This window comes from Panulirus ornatus, chromosome 47 (genome assembly GCF_036320965.1).
Source record: "Panulirus ornatus isolate Po-2019 chromosome 47, ASM3632096v1, whole genome shotgun sequence".
Lineage (NCBI taxonomy): Eukaryota > Metazoa > Arthropoda > Malacostraca > Decapoda > Palinuridae > Panulirus > Panulirus ornatus.
The window spans coordinates 8,285,539-8,310,284 of record NC_092270.1 but is presented as its reverse complement, the minus strand read 5'-3'; the positions used below and the strand labels follow the sequence as shown (position 1 = coordinate 8,310,284).

General features: G+C 52.6%; 1 protein-coding gene across 11 annotated transcripts in view; it reads right to left on the bottom strand.

Moving 5' to 3' along the window:
* LOC139763508 (heterogeneous nuclear ribonucleoprotein K-like) overlaps window positions 1-24,746 on the bottom strand; it is a 430,043-nt gene that overhangs the window by 241,179 nt on the left and 164,118 nt on the right. For 6 of the 11 annotated variants that reach the window (XR_011716173.1, XR_011716172.1, XM_071689654.1 and 3 more), the window contains one exon: window positions 285-495. Coding sequence is in view for 7 of the 11 variants with exons in the window: in XM_071689651.1 (XP_071545752.1) it covers window positions 285-495 (211 nt within the window). In the remaining 4 variants the exon portion in view is untranslated. Of the gene's footprint in view, window positions 1-284; window positions 496-2,381; window positions 2,439-6,932; window positions 6,969-7,252; window positions 7,391-24,746 lie in introns of those variants that run through there. The other 5 variants (XR_011716174.1, XR_011716175.1, XM_071689655.1 and 2 more) reach the window with 5 other exon arrangements.

Sequence of the window (24,746 nt, the reverse complement as noted above, 5' to 3'; positions counted from 1 at the left end):
TGTGTGTGTTTTAAGTCAGCCTCTCACTCCTTACCTGGCTAACTGGGGTAATCACTCGTCCCTCATTAACCTCGCGCGCGAGTACAAGGAGTGGGGGATTCAGTGAGGGTGTGGAGAGGAAAGGGGGGGACTTACCGAACCCTTGGTGTTTGCTAGTGGGAGGGAGGGAGAGGTGTGTGTGTGTGTGTGTGTGTGTGTGTGTGTGTGTGTGTGTGGTGGAGGAGGGACAGAGGGACGTGTCTGGTGGGGTTGGGGGGGAGGTGAAAAGGGGCGGTCGCACTTACCTGACGATTCAGATGGATCGTCGTCCTTGTCATTTCCCTCCTCGTCTTCCTCCTCCTCCTCCTCCTCTTCTTCTTCTTCTTCCTCCTCTTCCTCCTGTTGCTCATGCTCCTCCTGCTCTTCCTGCTGTTGCTGTTGCTGGTCAATATCCATGTCATGCATGTCGTTCATGCCTCCTTGCTCACTCTCTGCCAGGGACATCATCGTCGGGTTCTGTTGATCAGTAAGTGGGTGCGTTATCCTCTTTTCGCTCCCATCACCACACTCTTTTTTTTTTTTATCACTCTCTCGTTTTCATCTAACTTAGATTTTAACTCTTTTTTTTTTGAGGGGGGGTTGGGTTGGGTTGGGTGTGGGTGTGGTGTGGTGTCCATATACTAGACTTTAGCCACACACACACACACTTCTATTTATTTATTTATTCTTTTTATTATTTTTTTATTTTTTTTTATTTTCTTTCCTTATAGGTTGTGAGGTAAGACGTTGGCTAGCGACGCCTCGACCAGAGACAGTGGTGTGTGCTGGTTCTTTCTTTCTTTCCTCCGCCTCTCTCGCTCTCTCTCTCTCTCTCTCTCTTTAATGCTATACTCTTTTTTTTTTTTTAAAGAATTACCTCAGATATATATACAACACTATTCACACAATCCATCTGCAATACACAGCTGCTTAAGAATATTATAAAGTCATCAGTCCTTATCTCTACTACAACGCTGGGCAATGCCACCAACTTATGGGAAAGCCGGAGTGTTTCCCTCCTTCCTCCCCCCTAAACTTGTGGCTGCGTCATACGAAGAGGAGGGAGGTGGGTGTTGTTTCCTCGCACACCTCCCCAACCAACCCCCACCCAAGGGAAGGAGGAGGAGGAGGAGGAGGAGGAAGGACTTGAACCACCCCACCTTCCCTCCTCCCCGCCTGGGTTCCTCCCTCGCAATGACCTCCCGGCCTCCTCCTCCCCACCTATCATCATCCGCGCCCTTAGTTCTCAACAGAGGCCACTGCCAGACCAGACACCACTGCCGTGGCACCTGTGAGTACAGACCACACTCTCCATCGGCGAAGACCCCCGGGAGGCGCCGGGACAAGACCCACGAATCCCAGATAGGATGAGTATTACCCACGACGCCATTCACGGGAGGTCCCAGGGACTGGACCCAGGGTCAACACCCACGACAACGCCCATATGGCTCCAAGAGCAGCACCCGTGACGACCCCCGGTCGGTGCCAGGAGTTTGCACCCATGACAACACCCAGAGATTACATAGCAGACGATGCCCACAACGGACGACGACGACCCTCGAGAAGCAACAACCAGAGGCAGTACAGACCCGACAGGACAACGGGACACGCCCCCTCACACCAACACCTTCAGCATCACACAACCATCCACGGCAAAACGTTCCTCTGTCCTCCTCCTCCTCCTTCTCCTCCTCGTATGCCCTGCCTCGCCCCACGCCCGCGCTTGTTCAGCAGCAGCTGGGCCACCAGCCAGTGACAGTGGCTCCCAGCTCCACCCTCACACACACACACACACACACACACACATACCCCAACATAAGCCAAGCCATTATTACTGTCTCACCACGGGCGAATTTAACTGCCGCTCCCACACTGACACCACAGACCCAGCCCGACTTCTCCGTCACCCGCCACCTGCTCCTACAGGTCTCTCCACCTGGTTCTGCTTGGAGCAACCTCTCCCCCAACACACACACACACACACACACACACACACACACTCCACACACACACTAGCCATCCAGCGTTAGCCCGGAGTATATACCACACCCACCCAATCTCGCCTGTGTCATTACCTGCCCCAAGTCCCAATCCCAATCTCGCTAGTGCGGGCCTTCGAATCCCCGACCCAATCTCTCTAGTGCTGGCATAGAGTCTCCCGCCCCAGCGCCTTACCGCTGGCACCCAAGTGCGCCCCCCTCTCCCCTTTACTCTACACCTCCAGCCTTAGCACCTCGTCCCCCATATAGCAAGAATAGTTGGCCCCGACAAGTCCTTATCCCCTCCACCGCCGAGCAGAACCTGTATGAGAGAGAGGCCCACCAAGTGAGAGACAAGAACCTCTCGCCGCTGGCTACACTTACTGAGCTTCTGGTGGAGCAGAGGTCAGCCTCTGTCCTTGCCATGGGTCAAGGGTACTATGCCACTTGCCTTGGGGTAGTAGTAGTAGAGTAGTAGTAGTAGTAGTAGTAGTAGTAGTAGTAGTAGTAAAGTGTGTGTGGTAGCCTAGGAAGATGGAAGTGGCGGTGGTGAAGGAAAGCGTGGTGGCCAGGGTGGGCGTGGGAGGAATGTAGTAGCCCTCCAAAGGAGCGTGCAGATGAAGGGGTGCCCGGACGGCCCGCATCTGCTAGTCCTGACAGCAATACGTGCTCTCTCTGATTTTCAACTTCAGCCGGTATCACCGGCAAATTTACCGTGCACCCCATCACCGAGGGGGTTCCCAGCCACCGCCACGGCAATTTGCCACATACTCACCCTATATTCATACGAGTCTATACATACGGTCGGCGTATGTCGAGCGCCTGTCGTGTCTTGCCTGGTAAATAAAGCTACGAAGCTATCAACATCACTGGTGTGTTTGCTGTACAGGGACCGCCCGCTCGCCCGCCCGCCACCTGCCACCCTCCTCACACTCAAGACGTCAGAAGGGCGCGACCGATCCTCCACATTCACCCTCCTCTACTTCACTACACGAACGTCTGCCTTAATCTAATTCACCCTCCTCTACTTCACTACACGAACATCTAACTTAATCTACTGTAGTGTGAGTGACTACACAACTACACGTCATTACACAGGCACTACACCATTCTACAGGAAACACACCATTCTACAGGAAACAAAGACACTGCACTGTTATGGCTGTAACTTAATATCTCTCTCTTCCTGCTACACTCAAGATATCTTGGTGTACTACAGGGCTACCTCTACCTGAAGACTATCTACAGCACACAGGTCGATAACCAGTCCCTCCCACCAACACGGAAAACACGACGGAAGACAGGCGCGAACCAGTTCAAGTGGCACTGTGCTGAACCCTACGGAGCCGTCCGACAGCATCTCAAGAGAGACACACGCATCGTCGTCACACGTCGAATCTTCCCAAGGCAAAAGCCATCTCATCGACATGTCATGCAGGACCTCGACAACATGCCAACCATCCCTCAAGGTACAGGCAACGAAGCCCAGCCAGACAGACTAAGGAACACACACACACACACACACACACACACACACACACACACATACCAGTTACTCCCATAAACTTTAATGACCTACAAACGCTTGAGACACACACACACACACACCACCAGTTGGTTCCAGAGAAGCCCAGCCTCCCTCACCCGATCCTCCTCACCCCTGTATCACTACCACACACACACACACACACACACACACACACAGAGACGACTCGAAGAAAACCACCTGACCAAGGAAAAGCCTCACGGTCGTCCAAGGTCTCGCTGGACGACCAGGACGACCGGAGGAGGGCGATGAAGGAAAAATATATAAAGAAAAAGAAAATACTCGTCACAAACGTGTGGGACGTGGAGCAATTCTCACAACATCGAGCGTAAGGAGAGTTCAAGAACGCCGACCCAGCCCACAAGGCAAAGGCCGCGTGTATGACCCCGTGTGTGTGTGTGTGTGTGTGTGTGTGTGTGTGTGTGTGTGTGTGTGAGAGAGAGAGAGAGAGAGAGAGAGAGAGAGAGAGAGAGAGAGAGAGAGAGAGAGAGAGAGAGAGAGAGAGCATCGCCGCCACCTAAGCTGTAGGAGACAGTGAGTGGTAGGACTCCTGACCCACCTCGACACCTTAACATTTACAAAAGTCCACATCATGTTTCACCTCACCCCCCCAAAAGCCTCAACTCGGCACAAAGCAAGAGCAGCGCACCAGCTTGCTTGTGTGTGTGTGTGTGTGTGTGTGTGTGTGTGTGTGTGTGTGTGTGTGTGTGTGTGTGTGTGTGTATCACCTGCTTCCCTGTATCTCCCGTCCAGCAACATCAGCCCTTACGAAATGTACTCTACTAACTCCGTCACAGTACTCACGAAACCCAGCCACCAGCTTTCCAGCAACAACACCACCAGCCTTCCAGCAGCGAAGCCACCAGCCTTCCAGCAACAACACCACCAGCCTTCCAGCATCAACACCACCAGCCTTCCAGCAACAACACCACCAGCCTTCCAGCAACAACACCACCAACCTTCCAGCAACAACACCACCAGCCTTCCAGCAACAACACCACCAGCCTACCTGCAACAACACCACCAGCCTACCAACAACAACACCACCAACCTTCCAGCAACAACACCACCAACCTTCCAGCAACAACACCACCAGCCTACCAGCAACAACACCACCAGCCTACCAACAACAACACCACCAGCCTACCAACAACACCACCACCAGCCTACCTGCAACAACACCACCAGCCTACCAACAACAACACCACCAGCCTTCCAGCAACAACACCACCAGCCTACCAACAACAACACCACCAGCCTACCAACAACAACACCACCAGCCTACCAACAACACCACCACCAGCCTACCTGCAACAACACCACCAGCCTACCAACAACAACACCACCAGCCTTCCAGCAACAACACCACCAGCCTACCAACAACACCACCACCAGCCTTCCAGCAACAACACCACCAGCCTACCAACAACAACACCACCAGCCTTCCAGCAACAACACCACCAGCCTACCAACAACACCACCACCAACCTTCCAGCAACAACACCACCAGCCTACCAACAACACCACCACCAGCCTTCCAGCAACAACACCACCAGCCTACCAACAACACCACCACCAGCCTTCCAGCAACAACACCACCAGCCTACCAACAACAACACCACCAGCCTTCCAGCAGCGGTGCCACCAGCCTTCCAGCAACACCACCACCAGGTTTCCAGCAACGGCGCCACCAGCCTTCCAGAAGCGACGTCACCACCCTTCCAGCACCATCAGCCTTCCAGCACCGGCGCCGCCGTCCTTCCAGCGGAGGCGCCAGCAGCCTCTCCCGGCAGCGGCGCCAGTAGCTTCCCGGCCGCCCATGCCAAATTTCTGGAAACCCCGGGAAACACGTCTGCTCGCTGCCACCACACGCAGGTTCCACAAGCGTCAGTTAGCCGCCACCACCACCAACGTCGTGCCGCGGACTGTACTCCCAAATACCAACTGCATAAAACATCCAAGATTATCCCTTCGAGATTTTGACAGCATGTCATACACGGTTCCTTAAAGTCCCCTCACATCCCCCAACATGTTAACCTAAGCCAACGTCGATTACATAACGAATTCCAAGCCACTGACGTAACCAATAAAGTATCATTATGATTACTCTGTAGGTCGGGTGAGAACTTGGGCGGCAATATGCATGACCCCGCTGATGGCAACGGACCACTCGGGGTTACGAAACAAGTTCGGGTCCAGCGTGTCGGGTAGCTGAGACAGGGCCACACAGACAGCAAGCACCAAGCAGGCAGCCTTAAGGATCAGGTTTTATGAAAGACGCGTCCCCGGCGGAGGGCAGGAAAGTAAAGAGTCAACCGGAGGAGGTAAACAGAGTGAGCGGCTGCTTCAAGCTTTTCCAGAACAAGAACAACCCACCCACACCCACACACAATCCACCCCCACACTGGAATGACAGCGGGACCCTGCACTGAAAGAGGGCCATGTGACGTAAAACCCCGACGTTGCCTGAAGCACGTACGGTGATCAAGATGAGGACCCCGAGATATCTGGACCACTGCTGCAGCTGGTGGTTCCCAGTAGAGAGCGTCCAGCCCAGTCAATAGTTACGAGATAGTCCCACTGAAGGGCACACGTGTGCCAGGCTCCGCCTCCCTACCCGGACAGCTCTCCACACACACACACACACACACACACACACACACACACACACACATCCCAGTCAACTAGCACACACATAACTCCACGTTACAGTAGGAAGAGTCGGTTCTTAACATAAGGTTTAATGATCTATGAGGCTCCTGGCCCAAGGGAGTGTCTTGAGCACAACTGGTGGGGAATCACTGTGGTCAACACCGAGGCGACCGTGGTAAACAGCTGCGAGACTGGACATGACCCAATCTTTGAGAGGAAGTCGGCAGTAGGCATGTAATGAAGAGGCGCAGCACAGAACATGTGGCGGTTGGTGTGGAGAGAGGTTTACGGCAGAGAGAGAGAGAGAGAGAGGGGGGAGCGGCAGGCGGGATGCGGGTCTCACGTTCCACTATCCATCAACCCTTCAGCCACGACGCTACCAGAGCCGCCAGCTGTGTTCCTGAGCGGCGGCCGTCGTGCCCCACATCCCCTGCCCCAACACTCCTCCCTCCCCCACACAGCCGCCGCCGCCGCCACCACCACCACCACTCCACGCAGGGCAGCAGCAGGGTTACCCCACACTCACTGCACCAAACACAACAGTATCCACGCAACGCTCTTGTTACAGAGAGCGGCGGGAAGGTGACGGTGAGGGTGTCAAGAGGACGCCCCCGTCACGTGGGGCAGGGGCACCACACACGTGGCCGCTCGCCTACCAACGACACATCCGTCACTGGGGCTTTCCTGCCGCCGCTTGCGGCTCACAAAACTTCACTCGTTATGCACATACACAACACCGTCACTGTCGCAAGACCCATCAAGTCCCCTACGGCAGATGGGGGTTAGGCGTGCGTGCGTTAGGTTGGTGGCGGTGTAGGGCAGCGTGGTGGCTGGCTGCCTGTCTTGGCCACCAGTAGCTGTCCGGGCAGCCCACACCACCACCACCACCACCGCCGCCTCTGTTTGCTGCTGGCCGTATCTCCCACCCAGCACCACCACAATGGCTGCTGCCGTGCTAACCACACTCGTCTGTGGGCAGGAAGGGGAGAGCGGGCCACACGACGGACACCAGAGTGTACAAGAAGCTGGTGAAGGAGCGGCCGTCACCCACACTGACCCAGTCAAACCTTCCGCTGTAGCCTCCACACAACCACTGGCTGGCGCCTGCCGCACCACAGGCCCGTCGCCGCCGCTGCCACCGCCGCCCGCCCAGGTGCTGCCGCTTGCCCGGCCTACACCACCACCCTCCTACCTCAAGGCTCTACACATACACACCCCGGGACAACTTTAATGTTCCAGTAAGAGGTGGAGTGACGACACAACCTTATATCACTACCTCCCTCCCTTGGATTCGACGGTGCAACCCTCTGGGCACGACAGCCAGGCCTTTAACGTGTTAGATCACATCGATTACCAACGCCGGGGCCTCCTGTCAAGATCATACTGTGGTGCTCAAAGACATTTAACCCACGTACTCCTCACAAGAGGAAGACCCGAGGAAGATCCCACAGTCTTAACTAACATGAGCCCCAGCACAACAATGCCCCCGTCGTGACGCTACTGCTTCGTGTACAACCAGCGTTTATCCTCAACCTCGAAAGAAGATGCAAAGCCAAAAGCTGATGTTAAAAATACCAAGTTTTAGGAGACGACACAGAAATAAGCGTGTTGCTAGACAGTTAGAGAGAGAGGAGAGAGCCCCCCATCACGTGTGTGTGTGTGTGTGTGGAGGTGCACCCCGCCCTCACCAGTGACAAAGAAACAGTACCGGGAGATGATGGCATCTCGTACTCTCTCTCTCCCACCACCTACTCAAGCGCCGAACAACCCTACACACACACACACACACACACACACACACACACACACACACACGTCCTTCCCCAACTCGGGCAAATGTAGATCTATCTCTTTACTTCCCTCAGGGTAGTTTTAAGAATGAATTCTTCCCACTAGACTTACCCCATCAAAATTAGAATGAACTGACCCCACACATGTATTAGGTAGAGGCACACAACATGTACTCTGATGTGTGCTGCAGACACCTGTAATGCTGTGTACTGCAGACACCTGTACTGCTGTATACTGCAGACACCTGTACTGCCGTGTACTGCAGACACCTTTACTGCCTGAACAGACTGGAACGCTGCATCTCACGTTGCTAAAAGGGGGTATCATGCTTGATGAACACCAGGCCTTTCTGATGAACACCAGGCCTTTCTGATGAACACCAGGCCTTTCTGATGAACACCAGGCCTTTCTGATGAACACCAGGCCTTTCTGATAAACACCAGGCCTTTCTGATGAACACCAGACCTTTCTGATGAACACCAGGCCTTTTTGATGAACACCAGGCCTTTCTGATGAGCACCAGGCCTTTCTGATGAACACCAGACCTTTCTGATGAACACCAGGCCTTTTTGATGAACACCAGGCCTTTCTGATGAGCACCAGGCCTTTCTGATGAACACCAGACGTTTCTGATGAGCACCAGGCCTTTCTGATGAACACCAGGCCTTTCTGATGAACACCAGACCTTTCTGATGAACACCAGGCCTTTCTTATGAGCACCAGGCCTTTCTGATGAGCACCAGGCCTTTCTGATGAACAACAGGCCTACACCAGGCCTTTCTGATGAACACCAGGCCTTTCTGATGAACACCAGACCTTTCTGATAAACACCAGGCCTTTACTTCCAGTCACAGGGAAGCTCCTCATTTAGATAAGTCCTCACCTGTCCAACAGGTGCTCTTCAGTTTTATTTTCCTTTCTTTTTTTCCTTAGGGTTTAAGGGACAACTCGACCTTGGTAGTGCACGCGGTGGAGTCTTTCTCTGCTACAGTCGTCTTTCTCCAATTCACTCGGAAACACTCGTGGAGCATACGACCAAACCACACGATGCTGTGCGCGTGTCATTCATTCAGCTATACATTCAATCAGACAAATGTGTGTGTGTGTGTGTGTGTGTGGACCGGGATGATTAACTGGCCACCACGACGGCTGCAAGGACACCCCCCCCCCCCGTCGGTAAGTGAGTAGAGAGAGAGAGAGAGAGAGAGAGAGAGAGAGAGAGAGAGAGAGAGAGAGAGAGAGAGAGAGAGAGAGAGGGTGTTATCATGAACCCTAAGGTTCCTGTCATCACGGGGCGCGCCAGGCACGAGTCGGACGCCAAAGTCTCCTCCTCTCTCTCCTCTCTTTGTAAGTGATCACACTCGAGTCTTATCACTTCGAAGTGATTAGCCCACGCCACAGCGAGGAACTCTCTCTCTCTCTCTCTCTCTCTCTCTCTCTCTCTCTCTCTCTCTCTCTCTCTCTCTCTCTCTCTCCGCCTTTAGATTCATACGTGACCTACTAACATCTCTCGCCTTTGTGTCTCCCCCCCCCCCCAAAAAGGAAGAGACGTCGGTCCTAATTAAACCCCAATCGTCCTACGACAATGGTTCAATATATCGTATGCCTTAACCTCAGTGGGGTTGTGGGGGGAGGGGTTGCAGGAGGGAGTGCATTAACCCCATCCTTACTGCAGATGATCCTTCCCCCCTCATCAAACCTGACCCTTTAAAAAAAGATAACACACACGTATAGCAAATTCAAGGCGTTTAACAAGGATCACATCTCAGTCCCCAACACCCACCCAACCCCCGCTCCAGCAGGTGAACATCCCTCCAGCAGGTGAACAACCCTCCAGCAGGTGAACCCCCCTCCAGCAGGTGAACACTGGAAGCCAGCAGCGGCGCGTCCGATAACACACCACTGTCTCCAGTCGACTACAAGCACCGGCTTGCTTGACGGTTTCCAACGTGAGAAGCGACGCGGTGAGGAAGGGGTGGTGGTATACGTGTGTGTGTGTGTGTGTGTGTGTGTGTGTGTGTGTGTGTGTGTGTGTGTGTGTGTGTGTGTGTGTGTGTGCCAGGCTGGATACACCCCGAGGAGATGGACACCTGTGCGCGTCACACACACACACACACACACACACACACACACACTTGGAGCACCTCGTCCAACTCACCGTATGCCTGGACCCGATTCCATAGCAGCTCTCATTCTCTCTCTCTCTCTCTCTCTCTCTCTCTCTCTCTCTCTCTCTCTCTCTCTCTCTCTCTCTCTCTCTCGAGACTGTCTCAAACCCTGTGTGCCATGTTACCGTCACATCTCCCGGTCGGCACAATGACTGTGTGCGATCAACATCATCATCATCATCATCATTATCATCATCATCATCATTATCATTATCATCGCGTTGATGAAGAATGGGCCCGGGCCCCCCCCAAACCCAACGGACAGACCCCCCGGCGCCCCCTCTGTCTTAAACAAACTTCCAATGATATAAAATGATATGTTATCGCCTTTATCCTATTTCTAGATTGGCCCCTCCGAAGACTCGAAGTTACAGACGCTTGAAAAAAAAAGAGGAGGAGGCAAGGCCCGGTAGGTAGCGGCTGTAAAAAGTACAGTACTGTAATATAAACTACAGCAGGCAGCATGTAACCCTCAGAGTCCATGAGAGTCAGTGGGAGTCATGTACTGTAATATACACTACAGCAGGCAGCATGTAACCCTCGAGTCCATGAGAGTCAGTGGGAGTCATGTACTGTAATATACACTACAGCAGACCACGTAACCCTCAGAGTCCATGAGAGTCAGTGGGAGTCATGTACTGTAATATACACTACAGCAGACCACGTAACCCTCAGAGTCCATGAGAGTCAGTGGGAGTCATGTACCGGCCAAGCACACGCCACAGCGGGGTATAACACGACAGATAGCAGCTCGGTCACTCAAACTTCAGGCCGCCAGGCCACAGGAAGGCCCCTAGGATTCATGAAGGTCCCCAGGAATCATGGAGGTCCCAGGCGTCATGACCCGTGCGAGCATAACCTCTCCACAGTGGTGTCCGTCAGAGCGTCTGTGCCCCGTCTTGCCTGCGGCCACCATCCCCCCCCCCCAAAAAAAAATCACACACGTCGTCTGAGAAGGTGAGATGTCTCTCCCTGGCTGGCTACCCTCCCTCTCTCACGCCCGCCCGCCCGCGCCCAAGCCAAGGAGGCCTCCGCCGCTGCCTCCGCCGCCGCCGCTCTCAACGCCGTCAGCCGCGCCCATTACCCCGTCAAGGGTGGCGACCCTCCCCGCCAACAACTTTAGCCACAGCTGTCACCTCCGGATGCCACCGGTGGTGGCACATACGCTGACGCGGGTGTTGTCGCCCAGGCCCTTGACATCCCCACCTCCCCGCCCTCCCTCCCGATATGTGGTCGGAAATGCCACCGTGGCAACCCTCCACCCCCCACCACTGCCGATTAGTGGTCGGGAGTCTCATCGGGTCATTCTCCAACCCCCAGCACTGCCGATATTTAGCTGGGGGTGTGTCATCGTGGCACCCGCCACCTCCCAGCACTGCCGATACGTTGACGGCAGTGTCACTGTGGCACCCAGCACTGCCGATACGTTGACGGGAGTGTCACTGTGGAACCCAGCACTGCCGATACGTTGAGGGGAGTGTCACTGTGGAACCCAGCACTGCCGATACGTTGACGGGAGTGTCACTGTGGCACCCAGCACTGCCGATAAGTTGACGGCAGTGTCACTGTGGCTCCCAGCACTGCCGATAAGTTGACGGGAGTGTCACTCTGACACTCTCCCATCGCCCAGCACAGCCGATATGCTGCTGGGAGTTTCACTGTGGCACCCAGCACTGCCGACACAGGTTGACGGGAGGGTCACTGTAGGCACCCTCCCACCCCTCAGCACTGCCGAGACACACACACACACACACACACACATACACACACCAGCGAAACACAACAAGGACTGTGGGGCGGGAGTGATGGGCCAGCCACACACACTCTCTCTCTCTCTCTCAAGACACTAGCGTCACCCCCCCCCCCCCCCCCAACCACCAGTATATCACTTTTTTCACCCCAATCTCCAACCCAACCCCCCACCCACCCCTCACACGAGGCTGGCCGGTCGTACCAACCGCAGCTGTGCCGTATATCACTGTTCTCACCCGAGTGACGGCCATTATGTAATCTTATCAGTGGGGGGGGGGGGGGGGGGGGAGACCCCGCCGCCGCCACCACCACCACCACCAAGTGTGTCGGGCCATATACAGTGTGGCCCTCCTCCTCCTCCTCCTCCTCCTTCTTCTCCTCCTCCTCCTCCTCCTCCTTCTCCTCGTCCTCCTCCTCCTCCTCCCTCCTTCTTCTCCTCCTCCTTCTCCTCGTCCTCGTCCTCCTCCTTCTTCTCCTCCTCCTCGTCCTCCTCCTCCTCCTCCTCCTCCTCCTTCTCCTCCTCCCCTCCTCCTCTCGACCGTTACGCATCTTCCTGGGACAAACCACGGCTGGGATGGGATTACGGCTGGGATACAAGTCCTCTACGGGGAAGGGATAGAGAACAGGGATACATGCCCTCTACGGGGAAGGGGGTAGAGAACAGGGATACATGCCCTCTACGGGGAAGGGGTAGAGAACAGGGATACAAGTCCTCTACGGGGAAGGGATAGAGAACAGGGATACATGCCCTCTACGGGGAAGGGGTAGAGAACAGGGATACAAGTCCTCTACGGGGAAGGGGTAGAGAACAGGGATACATGCCCTCTACGGGGAAGGGGTAGAGAACAGGGATACAAGTCCTCTACGGGGAAGGGGTAGAGAACAGGGATACAAGTCCTCTACGGGGAAGGGGTAGAGAACAGGTTACAGAAAGGTTACAGAGCTTCCTGGGAAGAATAAGACAGTAACAGCCAGGGGTACAGAAAGGTTACAGAGCTTCCTGGGAAGAACAGACAGTAGCAGCCAGGGTTACAGAAAGGTTACAGAGCTTCCTGGGAAGAACAGACAGTAGCAGCCAGGGGTACAGAAAGGTTACAGAGCTTCCTGGGAAGAACAGACAGTAGCAGCCAGGGGTACAGAAAGGTTACAGAGCTTCCTGGGAAGAACAGACACTAGCAGCCAGGGGTACAGAAAGGTTACAGAGCTTCCTGGGAAGAACAGACAGTAGCAGCCAGGGGTACAGAAAGGTTACAGAGCTTCCTGGGAAGAACAGACAGTAACAGCCAGGGTTACAGAAAGGTTACAGAGCTTCCTGGGAAGAACACACAGTAACAGCTAGGGTTACAGAAAGGTTACAGAGCTTCCTGGGAAGAACAGACAGTAACAGCCAGGGGTACAGAAAGGTTACAGAGCTTCCTGGGAAGAACAGACAGTAGCAGCCAGGGTTACAGAAAGGTTACAGAGCTTCCTGGGAAGAATAAGACAGTAACAGCCAGGGTTACAGAAAGGTTACAGAGCTTCCTGGGAATAATAACAACAGAAAAAAATGGGGGGTGTGGGGCTGTATCTAGACACAGAGCTTCCTGGGAATAATAAACAATGGCTGTATCAAGATAGGCATCCCCTCACTCATAGTAAACAATCCACGAGCCTTATGCCAGGCCAGGCCATCACACGAGTGCATGTAATGTGTGTATCCACTGGCTATAGTGGCCATATATATATATATATATGTGTGTGTGTGTGTGTGTGTGTTTTGGACAATCACATGTTCACCAAATGGCGTCCTAGCTTCGTCTCTTCGATGTATATCAACTGACTGTTATATTTCTCTCTTGTGTCTCCCCTGATGATGTGATTATTACACGAAAGTGCACTTGGGAACTTTTCGTGTTTCATTTTCCCCGTGGACTCATAGGAATATATATATATATATATATATATATATATATATATATATATATATATATATATATATATATATATATATACTTGTTTTCCATTTCATTACACATGGAGGCAATTACAGTCCCACCGATACATTAAGTACATCCTGTGTGTAATTACTTCGCCTGTACTGTACTGGGTGGGAGGTCATGGCAGCCAGGGTAAAGAGAACTCTCTCTCTCTCTCTCTCTCTCTCTCTCTCTCTCTCTCTCTCTCTCTCTCTCACACACACACACACACACACCACACAGGTGTTCCTGTCCGTCGCAAATGTCGATTCTTTCCAGTCCGTTCGTCACAACCAATAGCGTTACAATCTTCCGGGGCGGGGCACAGTACACACACACACACACACACACACACACACACACACACACACACACACACACACACACACACACAGCGTCTGCTCATCGCAACCTTACGCCGTCAAGGACACTGACGGACGTGACGCCCGAGAGAAAGCTTTTCCGTCTTCGGTTGTGGGAGAATCTTGCGTCAAAAATTCCTCCAGTGTGTGTGTGTGTGTGTGTAGCGGGGAGAAGCCGGAAATGTTCTCCAACAAAGCCTCAGAGTCCCAGACACACACACACACACACACACTCACACACACGCACACACCGTGGCAAAACATTAATAGTCTCCGAGACTCCCGTCATATCTTGCAGAGCTACAGTGAAGCTGCCTGCCTCCCTGCTAGAGAGAGAGAGAGACAGAGACAGAGAATGAAGTGGTGGAGGTCCGGCGCAGTCACCTACGGACACCCAGTTACGAACATGAGCCCACAAGGCGGAACACACAACACAAGGTGGGTGGGTGGGTGGGTTTGAGCAGGGGTGGGTGCTGGTGGTGGTGGTGGTCGGGGCTGGGGCGCGCCCCCTCGGCCCGAGGTTCCCCTTCGGCAGTAGTTGGCCAAGAGCCGCTCACCAACACCAGTTTTTACCCCATCATTTATATACCCTCTCTCTCTCTCTCTCTCTCTCTCTCTCTCTCTCTCTCTCTCTCTCTCTCTCTCTCTCTCTCTCTCCACTCCTACACACTCACCTTCCAACTTTAAACTCCTCCTCCTCCTCCTTCCTCCTCCTCCTCCTCCTTCCTCCTCCTGCTACTACTAGGGCCGCCGCCGCTGCTATACCTCCCTGGCATATCCGAAGAGAGAGAGAGAGAGAGAGAGAGAGAGAGAGAGAGAGAGAGAGAGAGAGAGAGAAACATATATCTACTGACATTTTTTTCTTTTTTTGTGTGTGTGTACGACATCTCTTACCGCCTGCCACACGCACGGCATCATCATCATCCACCCCCCCCCCACCAAAATAAAAAAAAAAATAAAAAATGGTCACACAAGACTATGGCCTATCCCGAGCAGTGGTGATATCCTCCTCCCCCTTTTTTAACTCGAGTCTTACTATCCTCCTCCCCCTTTTTTAACTCGAGTCTTAAAAAAATTTAAGGTAATATGCTTTGACACGTCCGCGCCGCCTTCGCCGCCCCACCAGAGCCTGTCTCTCTCTCTCTCCTGTTGCCACCTAGTATACCTAACCCACCTCCCTCTTCGCAGGACCCCCCCCCCCCCCCCGAGAACGCCACAGGGCAACCAGCCACAGTGGATCGGCGAAGGTCCCGTGCAAATTATGGAGGGCGCCATCTACCCGTCCTGGACACACACACACACACACACACACACACACACCCCAAGGACAGTAATGGGGCCGGATGTTTACAGGAGAAGAAGAAGAAGAAGAAGAAGAAGAAGAAGAAGAAGAAGAAGAAGAAGAAGAAGAAGAAAAAGAAGAAGAAAGAAAGAAAGAAAGAAGAAAGAAAGAAAGAAAGAAAAAAGAAAGAAAAAAGAAAAGAAAAAAAGAAAGATAGAAGAAAAAAGAAAAAAGAGAAAGAAAAAAGAAAGAAAAAACGCGTTTAAAACTGACTAAAGAACCAACCATGACTGTCACAGTGGTCATGAGGGACGTGGTCTGTCACAGTGGTCACGAGGGACGTGGTCTGTCACAGTGGTCATGAGGGACGTGGTCTGTCACAGTGGTCATGAGGGACGTGGTCTGTCACAGTGGTCACGAGGGACGTGGTCTGTCACAGTGGTCATGAGGGACGTGGTCTGTCACAGTGGTCATGAGGGACGTGGTCTGTCACAGTGGTCATGAGGGACGTGGTCTGTCACAGTGGTCATGAGGGACGTGGTCTGTCACAGTGGTCATGAGGGACGTGGTCTGTCACAGTGGTCATGAGGGACGTGGTCTGTCACAGTGGTCATGAGGGACGTGGTCTGTCACAGTGGTCACGAGGGACGTGGTCTGTCACAGTGGTCATGAGGGACGTGGTCTGTCACAGTGGTCATGAGGGACGTGGTCTGTCACAGTGGTCATGAGGGACGTGGTCTGTAACAGTGGTCATGAGGGACGTGGTCTGTCACAGTGGTCATGAGGAACTGGGACTATCACAGTGGTCATGAGGAGAACTGGGACTATCACAGTGGGAGGGCCTGGCAACCACCTCCGGCAGAAGGGTTCAGAACTCACTGTCATCCCATCCCCACCCAGAACCAGATAAGCCCATCCAGAGAGAGAGAGAGAGAGAGAGAGAGAGAGAGAGAGAGAGAGAGAGGGGGGGGGGTAGGGAGGTCTACCAAAGAGAGCCCCGGGACCACTGGGAGCGTCCCAGGGGGGGGGGGGGGAGACAACAAGGCCCCACTAGGACCCTGCAAAACACAGTCTTAGGCGGCATGAAAACTCCCCAGGAAGATGCTAATATAAACTGACTCGTTCCTGACACATACTGTTTAACAGACTATCTATCTATAATGAATAACGAAAGTGAATAATAATAATAATAATAATAATAATAATAATAATAATAATAATAATAATAACAATAATAATAATAATTACTACTACTAATAATAATAATAACAATAACAATAATAATAATAATAATAATAATAATAATAATAATAACAATAGTAATGACCAATACTACTAATAATATAACAATAATAAAACAACAACAACAATAATAATAATAATAATAATAATAATAATAATAATAATAATAATAATAATATTGATAATACTAATACTAATAACAATAATACTAACATTAAAAATAATAATAATAATAATAATAATAATAATAATAATAATAATAATGATAATAATAATAATAATAATAATAATAATAATAATAATAATAATAATCCAATAATTCAATACCTAAAGGGAAAACGAAAATATCATTCAGCTTACGCGATCACATCAAAATCCAATTACTTTCATTTTTTTTTCTTTTTCTTCTAAACCGTTCACTCAGCGCGGCAATGTCAGAACGCTGAATTCAACGCCAACTCCGCCGATCGATCCTTTTTGACACATTTCTGACACTGTGGCTCCCAGACCCTGGACGAAGGGTTCAGTCCTCTCTCTCTCTCTCTCTCTCTCTCTCTCTCTCTCTCTCTCTCTCTCTCTCTCTCTCTCTGCATTACCATCCTGTCCCACAGGATGGGTAAGGGTGTTCAAATTAAGCCCCCCCTCCCCTCTCCACACCCGCGCGCCGCTCTGGTGGCAAAAAAATGAAACGAGGGGGAAAAAAATAATATATATGTCTCAACAGAGACGCTTCTTCCTCATACTTCTCGATCGAGCACAAGGTCCCCTCCTCCTCCCCTGACCTTCCCGCAGAGGGAGGACGCGGGGCGGGAGGAGTGGGGAGGGGGTGTGTCAAGGTCAAGCCCTGTTTTGTGTGTGTGTGTGAGAGAGAGAGAGAGAGAGAGAGAGAGAGAGAGAGAGAGAGAGAGAGAGAGAGAGAGAGAGAGAGAGAGAGACCCAGCGGTGCGCGGTGGCGGCGGAGGAGGAGGAGGAGGACCCGACTTGACCGCCACTACTCCTCCGCGTGGGGAGCCTAGGCGTAGAGCCTCGGAGCAGCCTGCCGGAGGAGGAGGAGGAGGAGGAGCTACGCAAGGTATCATCAGTCCGGTGGGAGGCCCGAACCCCCTCGCGTCCCCGTCTCCTCCCTTTCTAGCCGGGCCTTTTAATCCACCACTTCCGCCCAGTGCACGCCAGCGTAAACACCCGCCCACGACCCGGGGGCGGGCCCCGGGTCGTGGAATACAACACCCTGGAGAAAACCGGTTCTGGTCAGCAGCTGGGCATCGCCTCTCGTCACGTGGCCCGGGCCTTCTCAACGTCCCAGCCGGCCCGGCCCAGATAACCCGAGTGATGATGTAAGGCTCAGATAACACACACCCACAGCAACCTACAACCCAAATCCCTCCCTCCCACCACCACCACTCCAACCCCACCCCGGTGACGCTGGCAATAACACCAGCACTACAGATGTAAGAAACTGCAACAGCAGCAATAGTGAGCAACGACACACACACACACACACACACACACACACACACACACACACACCTGCACACACACACACCTGCTATGGCAAACAGCACTAGACTGGGGGGGGGGAGCAGCAGTTGGGGTGGACCAGCACAAACATCAACTGCTGCGGGAGATCACGTGGTCTCGTCCCGGCTCACCATGATGATGACCGCCCCCAGCACTCACCACCAGGAGGAGGGTTGGAGGGAGCCGTCCCTCCACAGCTGAACGTTACGCGTTACATAACGCCCTGACCCGCCACGTAACACTACTTGTTAGCGAGTGTTCTTCCTCTCCATCCCTCCCTCTGGAACTCACTGTCTTTCGCTCCCTCCAGGTCATGAGAGAGGGGTAGGGGCGTGAGGGAGGCGTCCCCCGGGTGCCACTCTCCTCCGCCCGCACCACTGATAGTGACATCATGCAACGGCGTCGGGCCACAGAGGCGGCGGTGCCCGCGAGCAGCTGCCTGCACATCTAAGCATGACAACCGGCCATCGGAGAGGCCGCAGGAGTGGCCACGACTCCCGGGGGCCCAGCTGGCGGCCCACCCGCCCAACACCACACGCTCCCCCCAAAACCCCTTGTACCTCCCGCCTCAACACCCACCCTCAACCACCCACAGGTTAGTGGTGGTGGGTTGAAGAGCCACGCCCCCATCGTCACGCCCACTGGCCCACCAAGCCGCCCCCCGTTGTGAATGAGACGACCCCCACATACTGTGGGGAGTGGGTGGCGCCCCTCGTTAACGAGGAGACGCACCTGATAGTGTGGAGGCCAGCTCCCCCCCCCCCCCCTCACTGACGAGATGTACCCCACTCAGTGAGCCAGACCCTCTCGCTCTGAGATAAGGAAGCACCCAGGGTGCCCAAGCGACTCGCTCATCGAACATCACCACAGACTGAACACAAGTGTGCGCGCGCGCGCGCGTGTGTGTGTGTGTGTGTGTGTGTGTGTGTGTGTGTGTGTGTTGTGCGTGTGCAAGGCCATGCCTGCGAGTGGGCCGATGTGTTCTGCGCTTGCGTTTGAGAGTCTGTCAGCGTAATTAAGGTCTAACTAATGTCCCATGGTTCTGCCTCCCTCAGTACTCCTGTCTCTCTCTCCTCCTCCTCCACTATCACACTGGAATAAGTACATCTTGATAGTAGCTATCCTCACTACATGCCCTGTTAAGTACAAGTACTTCTACTACTATAGGCCCTGGCTGTACAGTAGTGCCCTCCCACCACCCCTCCTCGCAAGTACCCACAGTTCTCCACCACCAGGTAGTGACGTGGTCTAGCCCAGTCCAATCCACACCCTCAAGACATCTTCCCGTTCCCATCACACACACACACACACACACACACACACCATCTGGGTGCTTCAGGAGAGAGAGAGAGAGAGAGAGAGAGAGAGAGAGAGAGAGAGAGAGAGAGAGAGAGAGAGAGAGAGAGAGAGAGACTGTGAACCAGACGGTCCTCCTCGTTCCACGTAGCGCACGTGGTTGTCATCATATCAGCTGTCGCAATACGCATATGAATTAGTGGGGGGGGGGGCGTTCCCAGGGAGGAGAGAGAGAGAGAGAGAGAGAGAGAGAGAGAGAGAGAGAGAGAGAGAGAGAGAGAGAGAGAGAGAGAGAGGACCCGTGTGGCGTCGCAAGACTTGCAACACACGAATCCAGCAGCGCTGGAATGACAATGGCTTTGACAATGCTTCCGGCGAGAGATAAAGACTATAATATTCAGTTCCATCACGTGTTATATATATATATAAGAAGCGGGAAGTCTGTTACGAGCCTGGTTTAACCTTCGTTACGGTCCTGAGCAACTTTGTTACGATCCCGGTTAACTTCGTTACAAGCCTGGTTAACTTCGTTACAAGCCTGGTTAACTTCGTTAAAAGCCTGGTTAACTCCGTTACGATCCTGGTTAACTTGGTTACGAGCCTGGTCAAGTGTGCTATGATCCAGGTTAACTTCGTTACGATCCTGGTTAACTTGGTTACGAGCCTGGTCAAGTGTGTTATGATCCAGGTTAACTTTGTTACGATTCTGGTTAACTTCGTTACAAGCCTGGTTAACTTGGTTACGATCCTGGTTAACTTTGTTACGAGCCTGGTGAAGTTTCTTACGAGCCTGGTTAACTTTGTTACGAGCCTGGTGAAGTTTCTTACGAGCCTGGTCAGTTAGGTTTGTTACGAGCCTGGTCAGGTTTGTTACGAGCCTGGTTAACTTTGTTACGAGCCTGGTCAACTTTGTTACGATCTTCGTTAAATTCGTTACGAACCTGGTTAACCACGTTACGAACGTGGCCAACTTCGCAATTACGACACTGGCCAACTTTGTCACGACACTGGCCAACTTCGTTACGAGCCTGGTCAAGTTCGTCACGAGCCTGGTTCACTACGTCACGATCCTGGTGAGATCAAACTCGTCTACGGTGGCGTAACTCGAGGAAAATCTGAAGTGAACTTAAAAGGGTCGGATACCCCATTCAATGCCTTACATACTAGGGAACTAGTGGGGTCAAGTTTCACGTGTATGGATGATTTAAGATTCTCTTTTTTCTTCTTCTTAAGTTACGACAAAGTTTAACAAGTACGTCAGCCTCCCTCCCCCAACCACCATCGACTGGGTGCGGGAGGCGTCGGAGGGATGAAGACACACAACGGCGTCCATAAGTAATAAGTAAGTAAGTATGTAAGTAAGTAAGTAAGTGTGTGTGTGTGTGTGTGTGTGTGTGTGTGTGTGTGTGTGTGTGTGTAAGAGCACGTCTAGACACCAGCAGAGCGATGGCACAATACAGGAACTCTAATCAAGTCGGGGAAACACCAAACTCTCTTCCCGTAACAGGAAAACTAAAATAATCACAAATTATAATAACACACACACACACACACACACACACACACACACACGGAGGAAGAGGAAACAGTACAAGCGCGCCCCCGGTGCGGCGGGGGAAACGGGGGCCCCCCACCCTCTCAACCGCTAATGAGATTTTAGAAAAAAAGGAAAAAAAGTTTAAAAAAGGGATCTATTCTTAACATTCCCTCTCTACCGGGCCAGTCGATAATGAGAGAGTGGGAGGGGAGGGAGCAGTAGCTGGCTGGCCTGGGTGATACCTCACAGCAGCTGGGAGGAGGGAGGGAGCAGGGAGGTGGGCCATGACTCGAGGAGGAGGAGGAAAAGGAGAGGAGGAGACAAGGAGGGGGCGGGGGAGAGAGGGACGTGTACAGCAACAGCGAGGACGTGATCTTCCGAGACTCTGCGAGGACGCGATCTTCCGAGACTCTGCGAGGACGTGATCTTCCGAGACTCTGCGAGGACGCGATCTTCCGAGACTCTGCGAGGTCGTGATCTTCCGAGACTCTGCGAGGACGCGATCTTCCGAGACTCTGCGAGGTCGTGATCTTCCCAGACTCTGCGAGGACGTGATCTTCCCAGACTCTGCGAGGACGTGATCTTCCGAGACTCTGCGAGGACGCGATCTTCCGAGACTCTGCGAGGTCGTGATCTTCCCAGACTCTGCGAGGACGTGATCTTCCGAGACCCTGCGAGGACGTGATCTTCCGAGACTCTGCGAGGTCGCGATCTTCCGTGACTCTGCGAGGACGCGATCTTCCGAGACTCTGCGAGGGCGTGATCTTCCCAGACTCTGCGAGGACGCGATCTTCCCAGACTCTGCGAGGTCGCGATCTTCCGTGACTCTGCGAGGACGTGATCTTCCGAGATTCTTGTCTCATCTCAGGGGAGCCTCTACAGGAGCCAGCCACTAGCTTGGAAGGGAGAATTTTTTTCTTTAACCCCGGCGAGTCCCCAGAGACGGGGGGTCGATATTCACGCCCACGTGACTGTGGTACTTCGACGACACCCCCACACACACGATCCACGGCGCAACCTTTGAGAGGTTCCCTCCCTACACGCTGCTGGCATGGCATTTTGTCTTGTTGACCAGTGATTGACTGCTGCGACCTGCAGCGACAATTAAGAAAAAGAAGTCTTGTTCTACATCTTGGCAGAGAGAGAGAGAGAGAGAGAGAGAGAGAGAGAGAGAGAGAGAGAGAGAGAGAGAGAGAGAGAGAAGAGGAGGTTCCTAAGACTTTCAACTTGTGTGTGTGTGTGTGTGTGTGTGTGTGTGCGTTTCCGAGCCGACTTTGGACACGGGGAAAGACAACGTTACTTATTGAGATTTATCTGCAAACTACAAGGGTAATTAGAAGTCAATTTTTTTCCCTTCTACGCCACAGGTGTGTGTGTGTGTGTGTGTGTGTGTGTGTGTGTGTGTGTGTGTGTGTGTGCACGCAATGAACATCTCTAGACTCCATTCCCAGTGAATCACTACGACACGAGCTGGCCCCAAAAGGAAGGGGGGGGGGGGGCCCCCGCCCCAAGAGAGATGTCAACAGGTGGACGCACGCACGGGTCACCCACAGCGCGGCAGAATGCAAGAGGGAGGCGAGGGAGGAGGAGGCCTGAATAAACATATGGCAACGTAAAAAAAAAAAATGGTCATGCGAGGCATCCTGGGAACCACAGGGAGAAAACAAGACACACACACACACACACACACACACAGAACAGGATACCGCTATGGCGACTACAACAGCGAAGCACCAACACTGAAAAGGACGAGCGATCAAAAGAAAAAAAAAAACTGTTGGCACACCCGAGATGGCAACAGACACACAGCCAGGACACCACCCCCCCCCAACACCTGTGGCGCAACACATCCAAGACAACACAACTGCTGGAGACAAGGCCAACAGGAAGGCTGTGTTAAATGATACATAGACTGTGTGCCATGGAGCTCATAATGCCGTACTTACAAACCGGACTTTGACAATGCTACATACACTCGTAAACGGTGGATTAAATCCAACCTACTTCAATGAGAAGCAATGAAGATAGGATACCAAAAAAAAGAGAGAGACCTGAATACGATTATTATCTAACAAGACACACAAGCTACAGATTGATTTGTGCCGGTGTCCCTGTCAAATCTACTGAGTTTACAGGGGTCTGCCAGACCTACCTAGTCTGGGGTTATGAAGCCTCACATCGGGAGGACCTGCCGAGTCGATATATGTTTGCGGCCACATAAACAGGAGCGAGTTCAAGGAGGACATGCATTCGAGGACACACGTTTCGACAGGCTACTGATAAAGTACACCAGACCAGGATTGGATTATGTTTCCCCAAGTCGGGTCACTGCACGTATAAAAAAAATATAAATAAGACGATAAAGGTGTTCATAAACCATGGGATTCAATCTGGTAAACAGAGACACACAGGCCTATCTGAAGGCGGCCGTTAAACTGCTCTGTTTATACGCATTCCGTCGTTGTTTTTTCCCCCCGAGTGTGGCCTCTTAACGGGAAAACTGGGCCACAAACAGGGGGGAGGAGGTTATCAAATGTTCATAAAACAGAATGTAACGAAGCAAGTAACCGTTAACTAATATACACCCGCTCCCGCCTCGGCCCGGCAAGAAATTATATCCAATAAACGTCGCCATATTTTGTGTCGTTTTCTCTTACATTCCACGACAGAAAACGACACTCTAGAAGGATAACTACACCAGCGTGGAGACTGGGTGGGGGAGGGAAAGGTCATCTTCCACGCCTGGTGAGGCGGAACACACGCGCGCACACCCACCACCACCACTTGCCAAATGTAGCCCATCTCCGGCCGCCAAGCCACCACGCCAGTCGTCATCCAACTAAACAACGCCCCAACATGCCTCACAGTAACGCCATCCCTGAACGCCGGAAAACACCGAAATCCAAGGAGATTGCAGCTGGGGGTCGATGAGACACGACGGTAATACTGTAGGAGTGACCCAGTCGAAAACTAACACCTATGCGTATTTTTGCGGTATATTGAATTTCCTGCGGGGATTCTCACGCACTCCCGTCATCTCACTTCCGAAGACGTCGCGCCATTAGCTCTCTCTGTCTCTCAGTCTTTCAAGGGGCGTCTTACGAGGGCGTTTAAAATAACGTGTGCCATAAGAAATAATAATTTATATAAAGACACGTAAGAACCACTAAGACAAAGGTGATGTGAGGCCTTAGGTAACCCCAGGGAGAGAGAGCGGGGTAAGCGTCAGCACCAGCCTGCAGGTGTTGACAAAGCCCGGTACAGAAGCGCGGGCGCGCCCCGCTTCGCTCTTGTGTTTACATCGGCGCAAACCCCACCCGGAGAGCTGATGCCTCGTGATATACATCACTGCTGCCGTAACGCGCAGCGACGTGAACGGAACTCCTGTTCCATTCCGGTGGTTTTTCGGGTGTTCCGAGGAGATCGCTATGGGACACTGGTGTGAAGAGAAATAGAGCAGGCCCCCCCCTTTTTTTTTGTTTCTAAGCGTGAGGAAATTTCGATCGGGCGGCAATGATTTTAAGAATGGAATCGTCGGACCAAAAAAAAAGGAATCACTTGAACAGTCACGAAAATTACGATGGAGTTTATCAATTCCTTACGAACTGGCTTGATAATGAGAGTACTCATCCCAACACCTGTACTCAC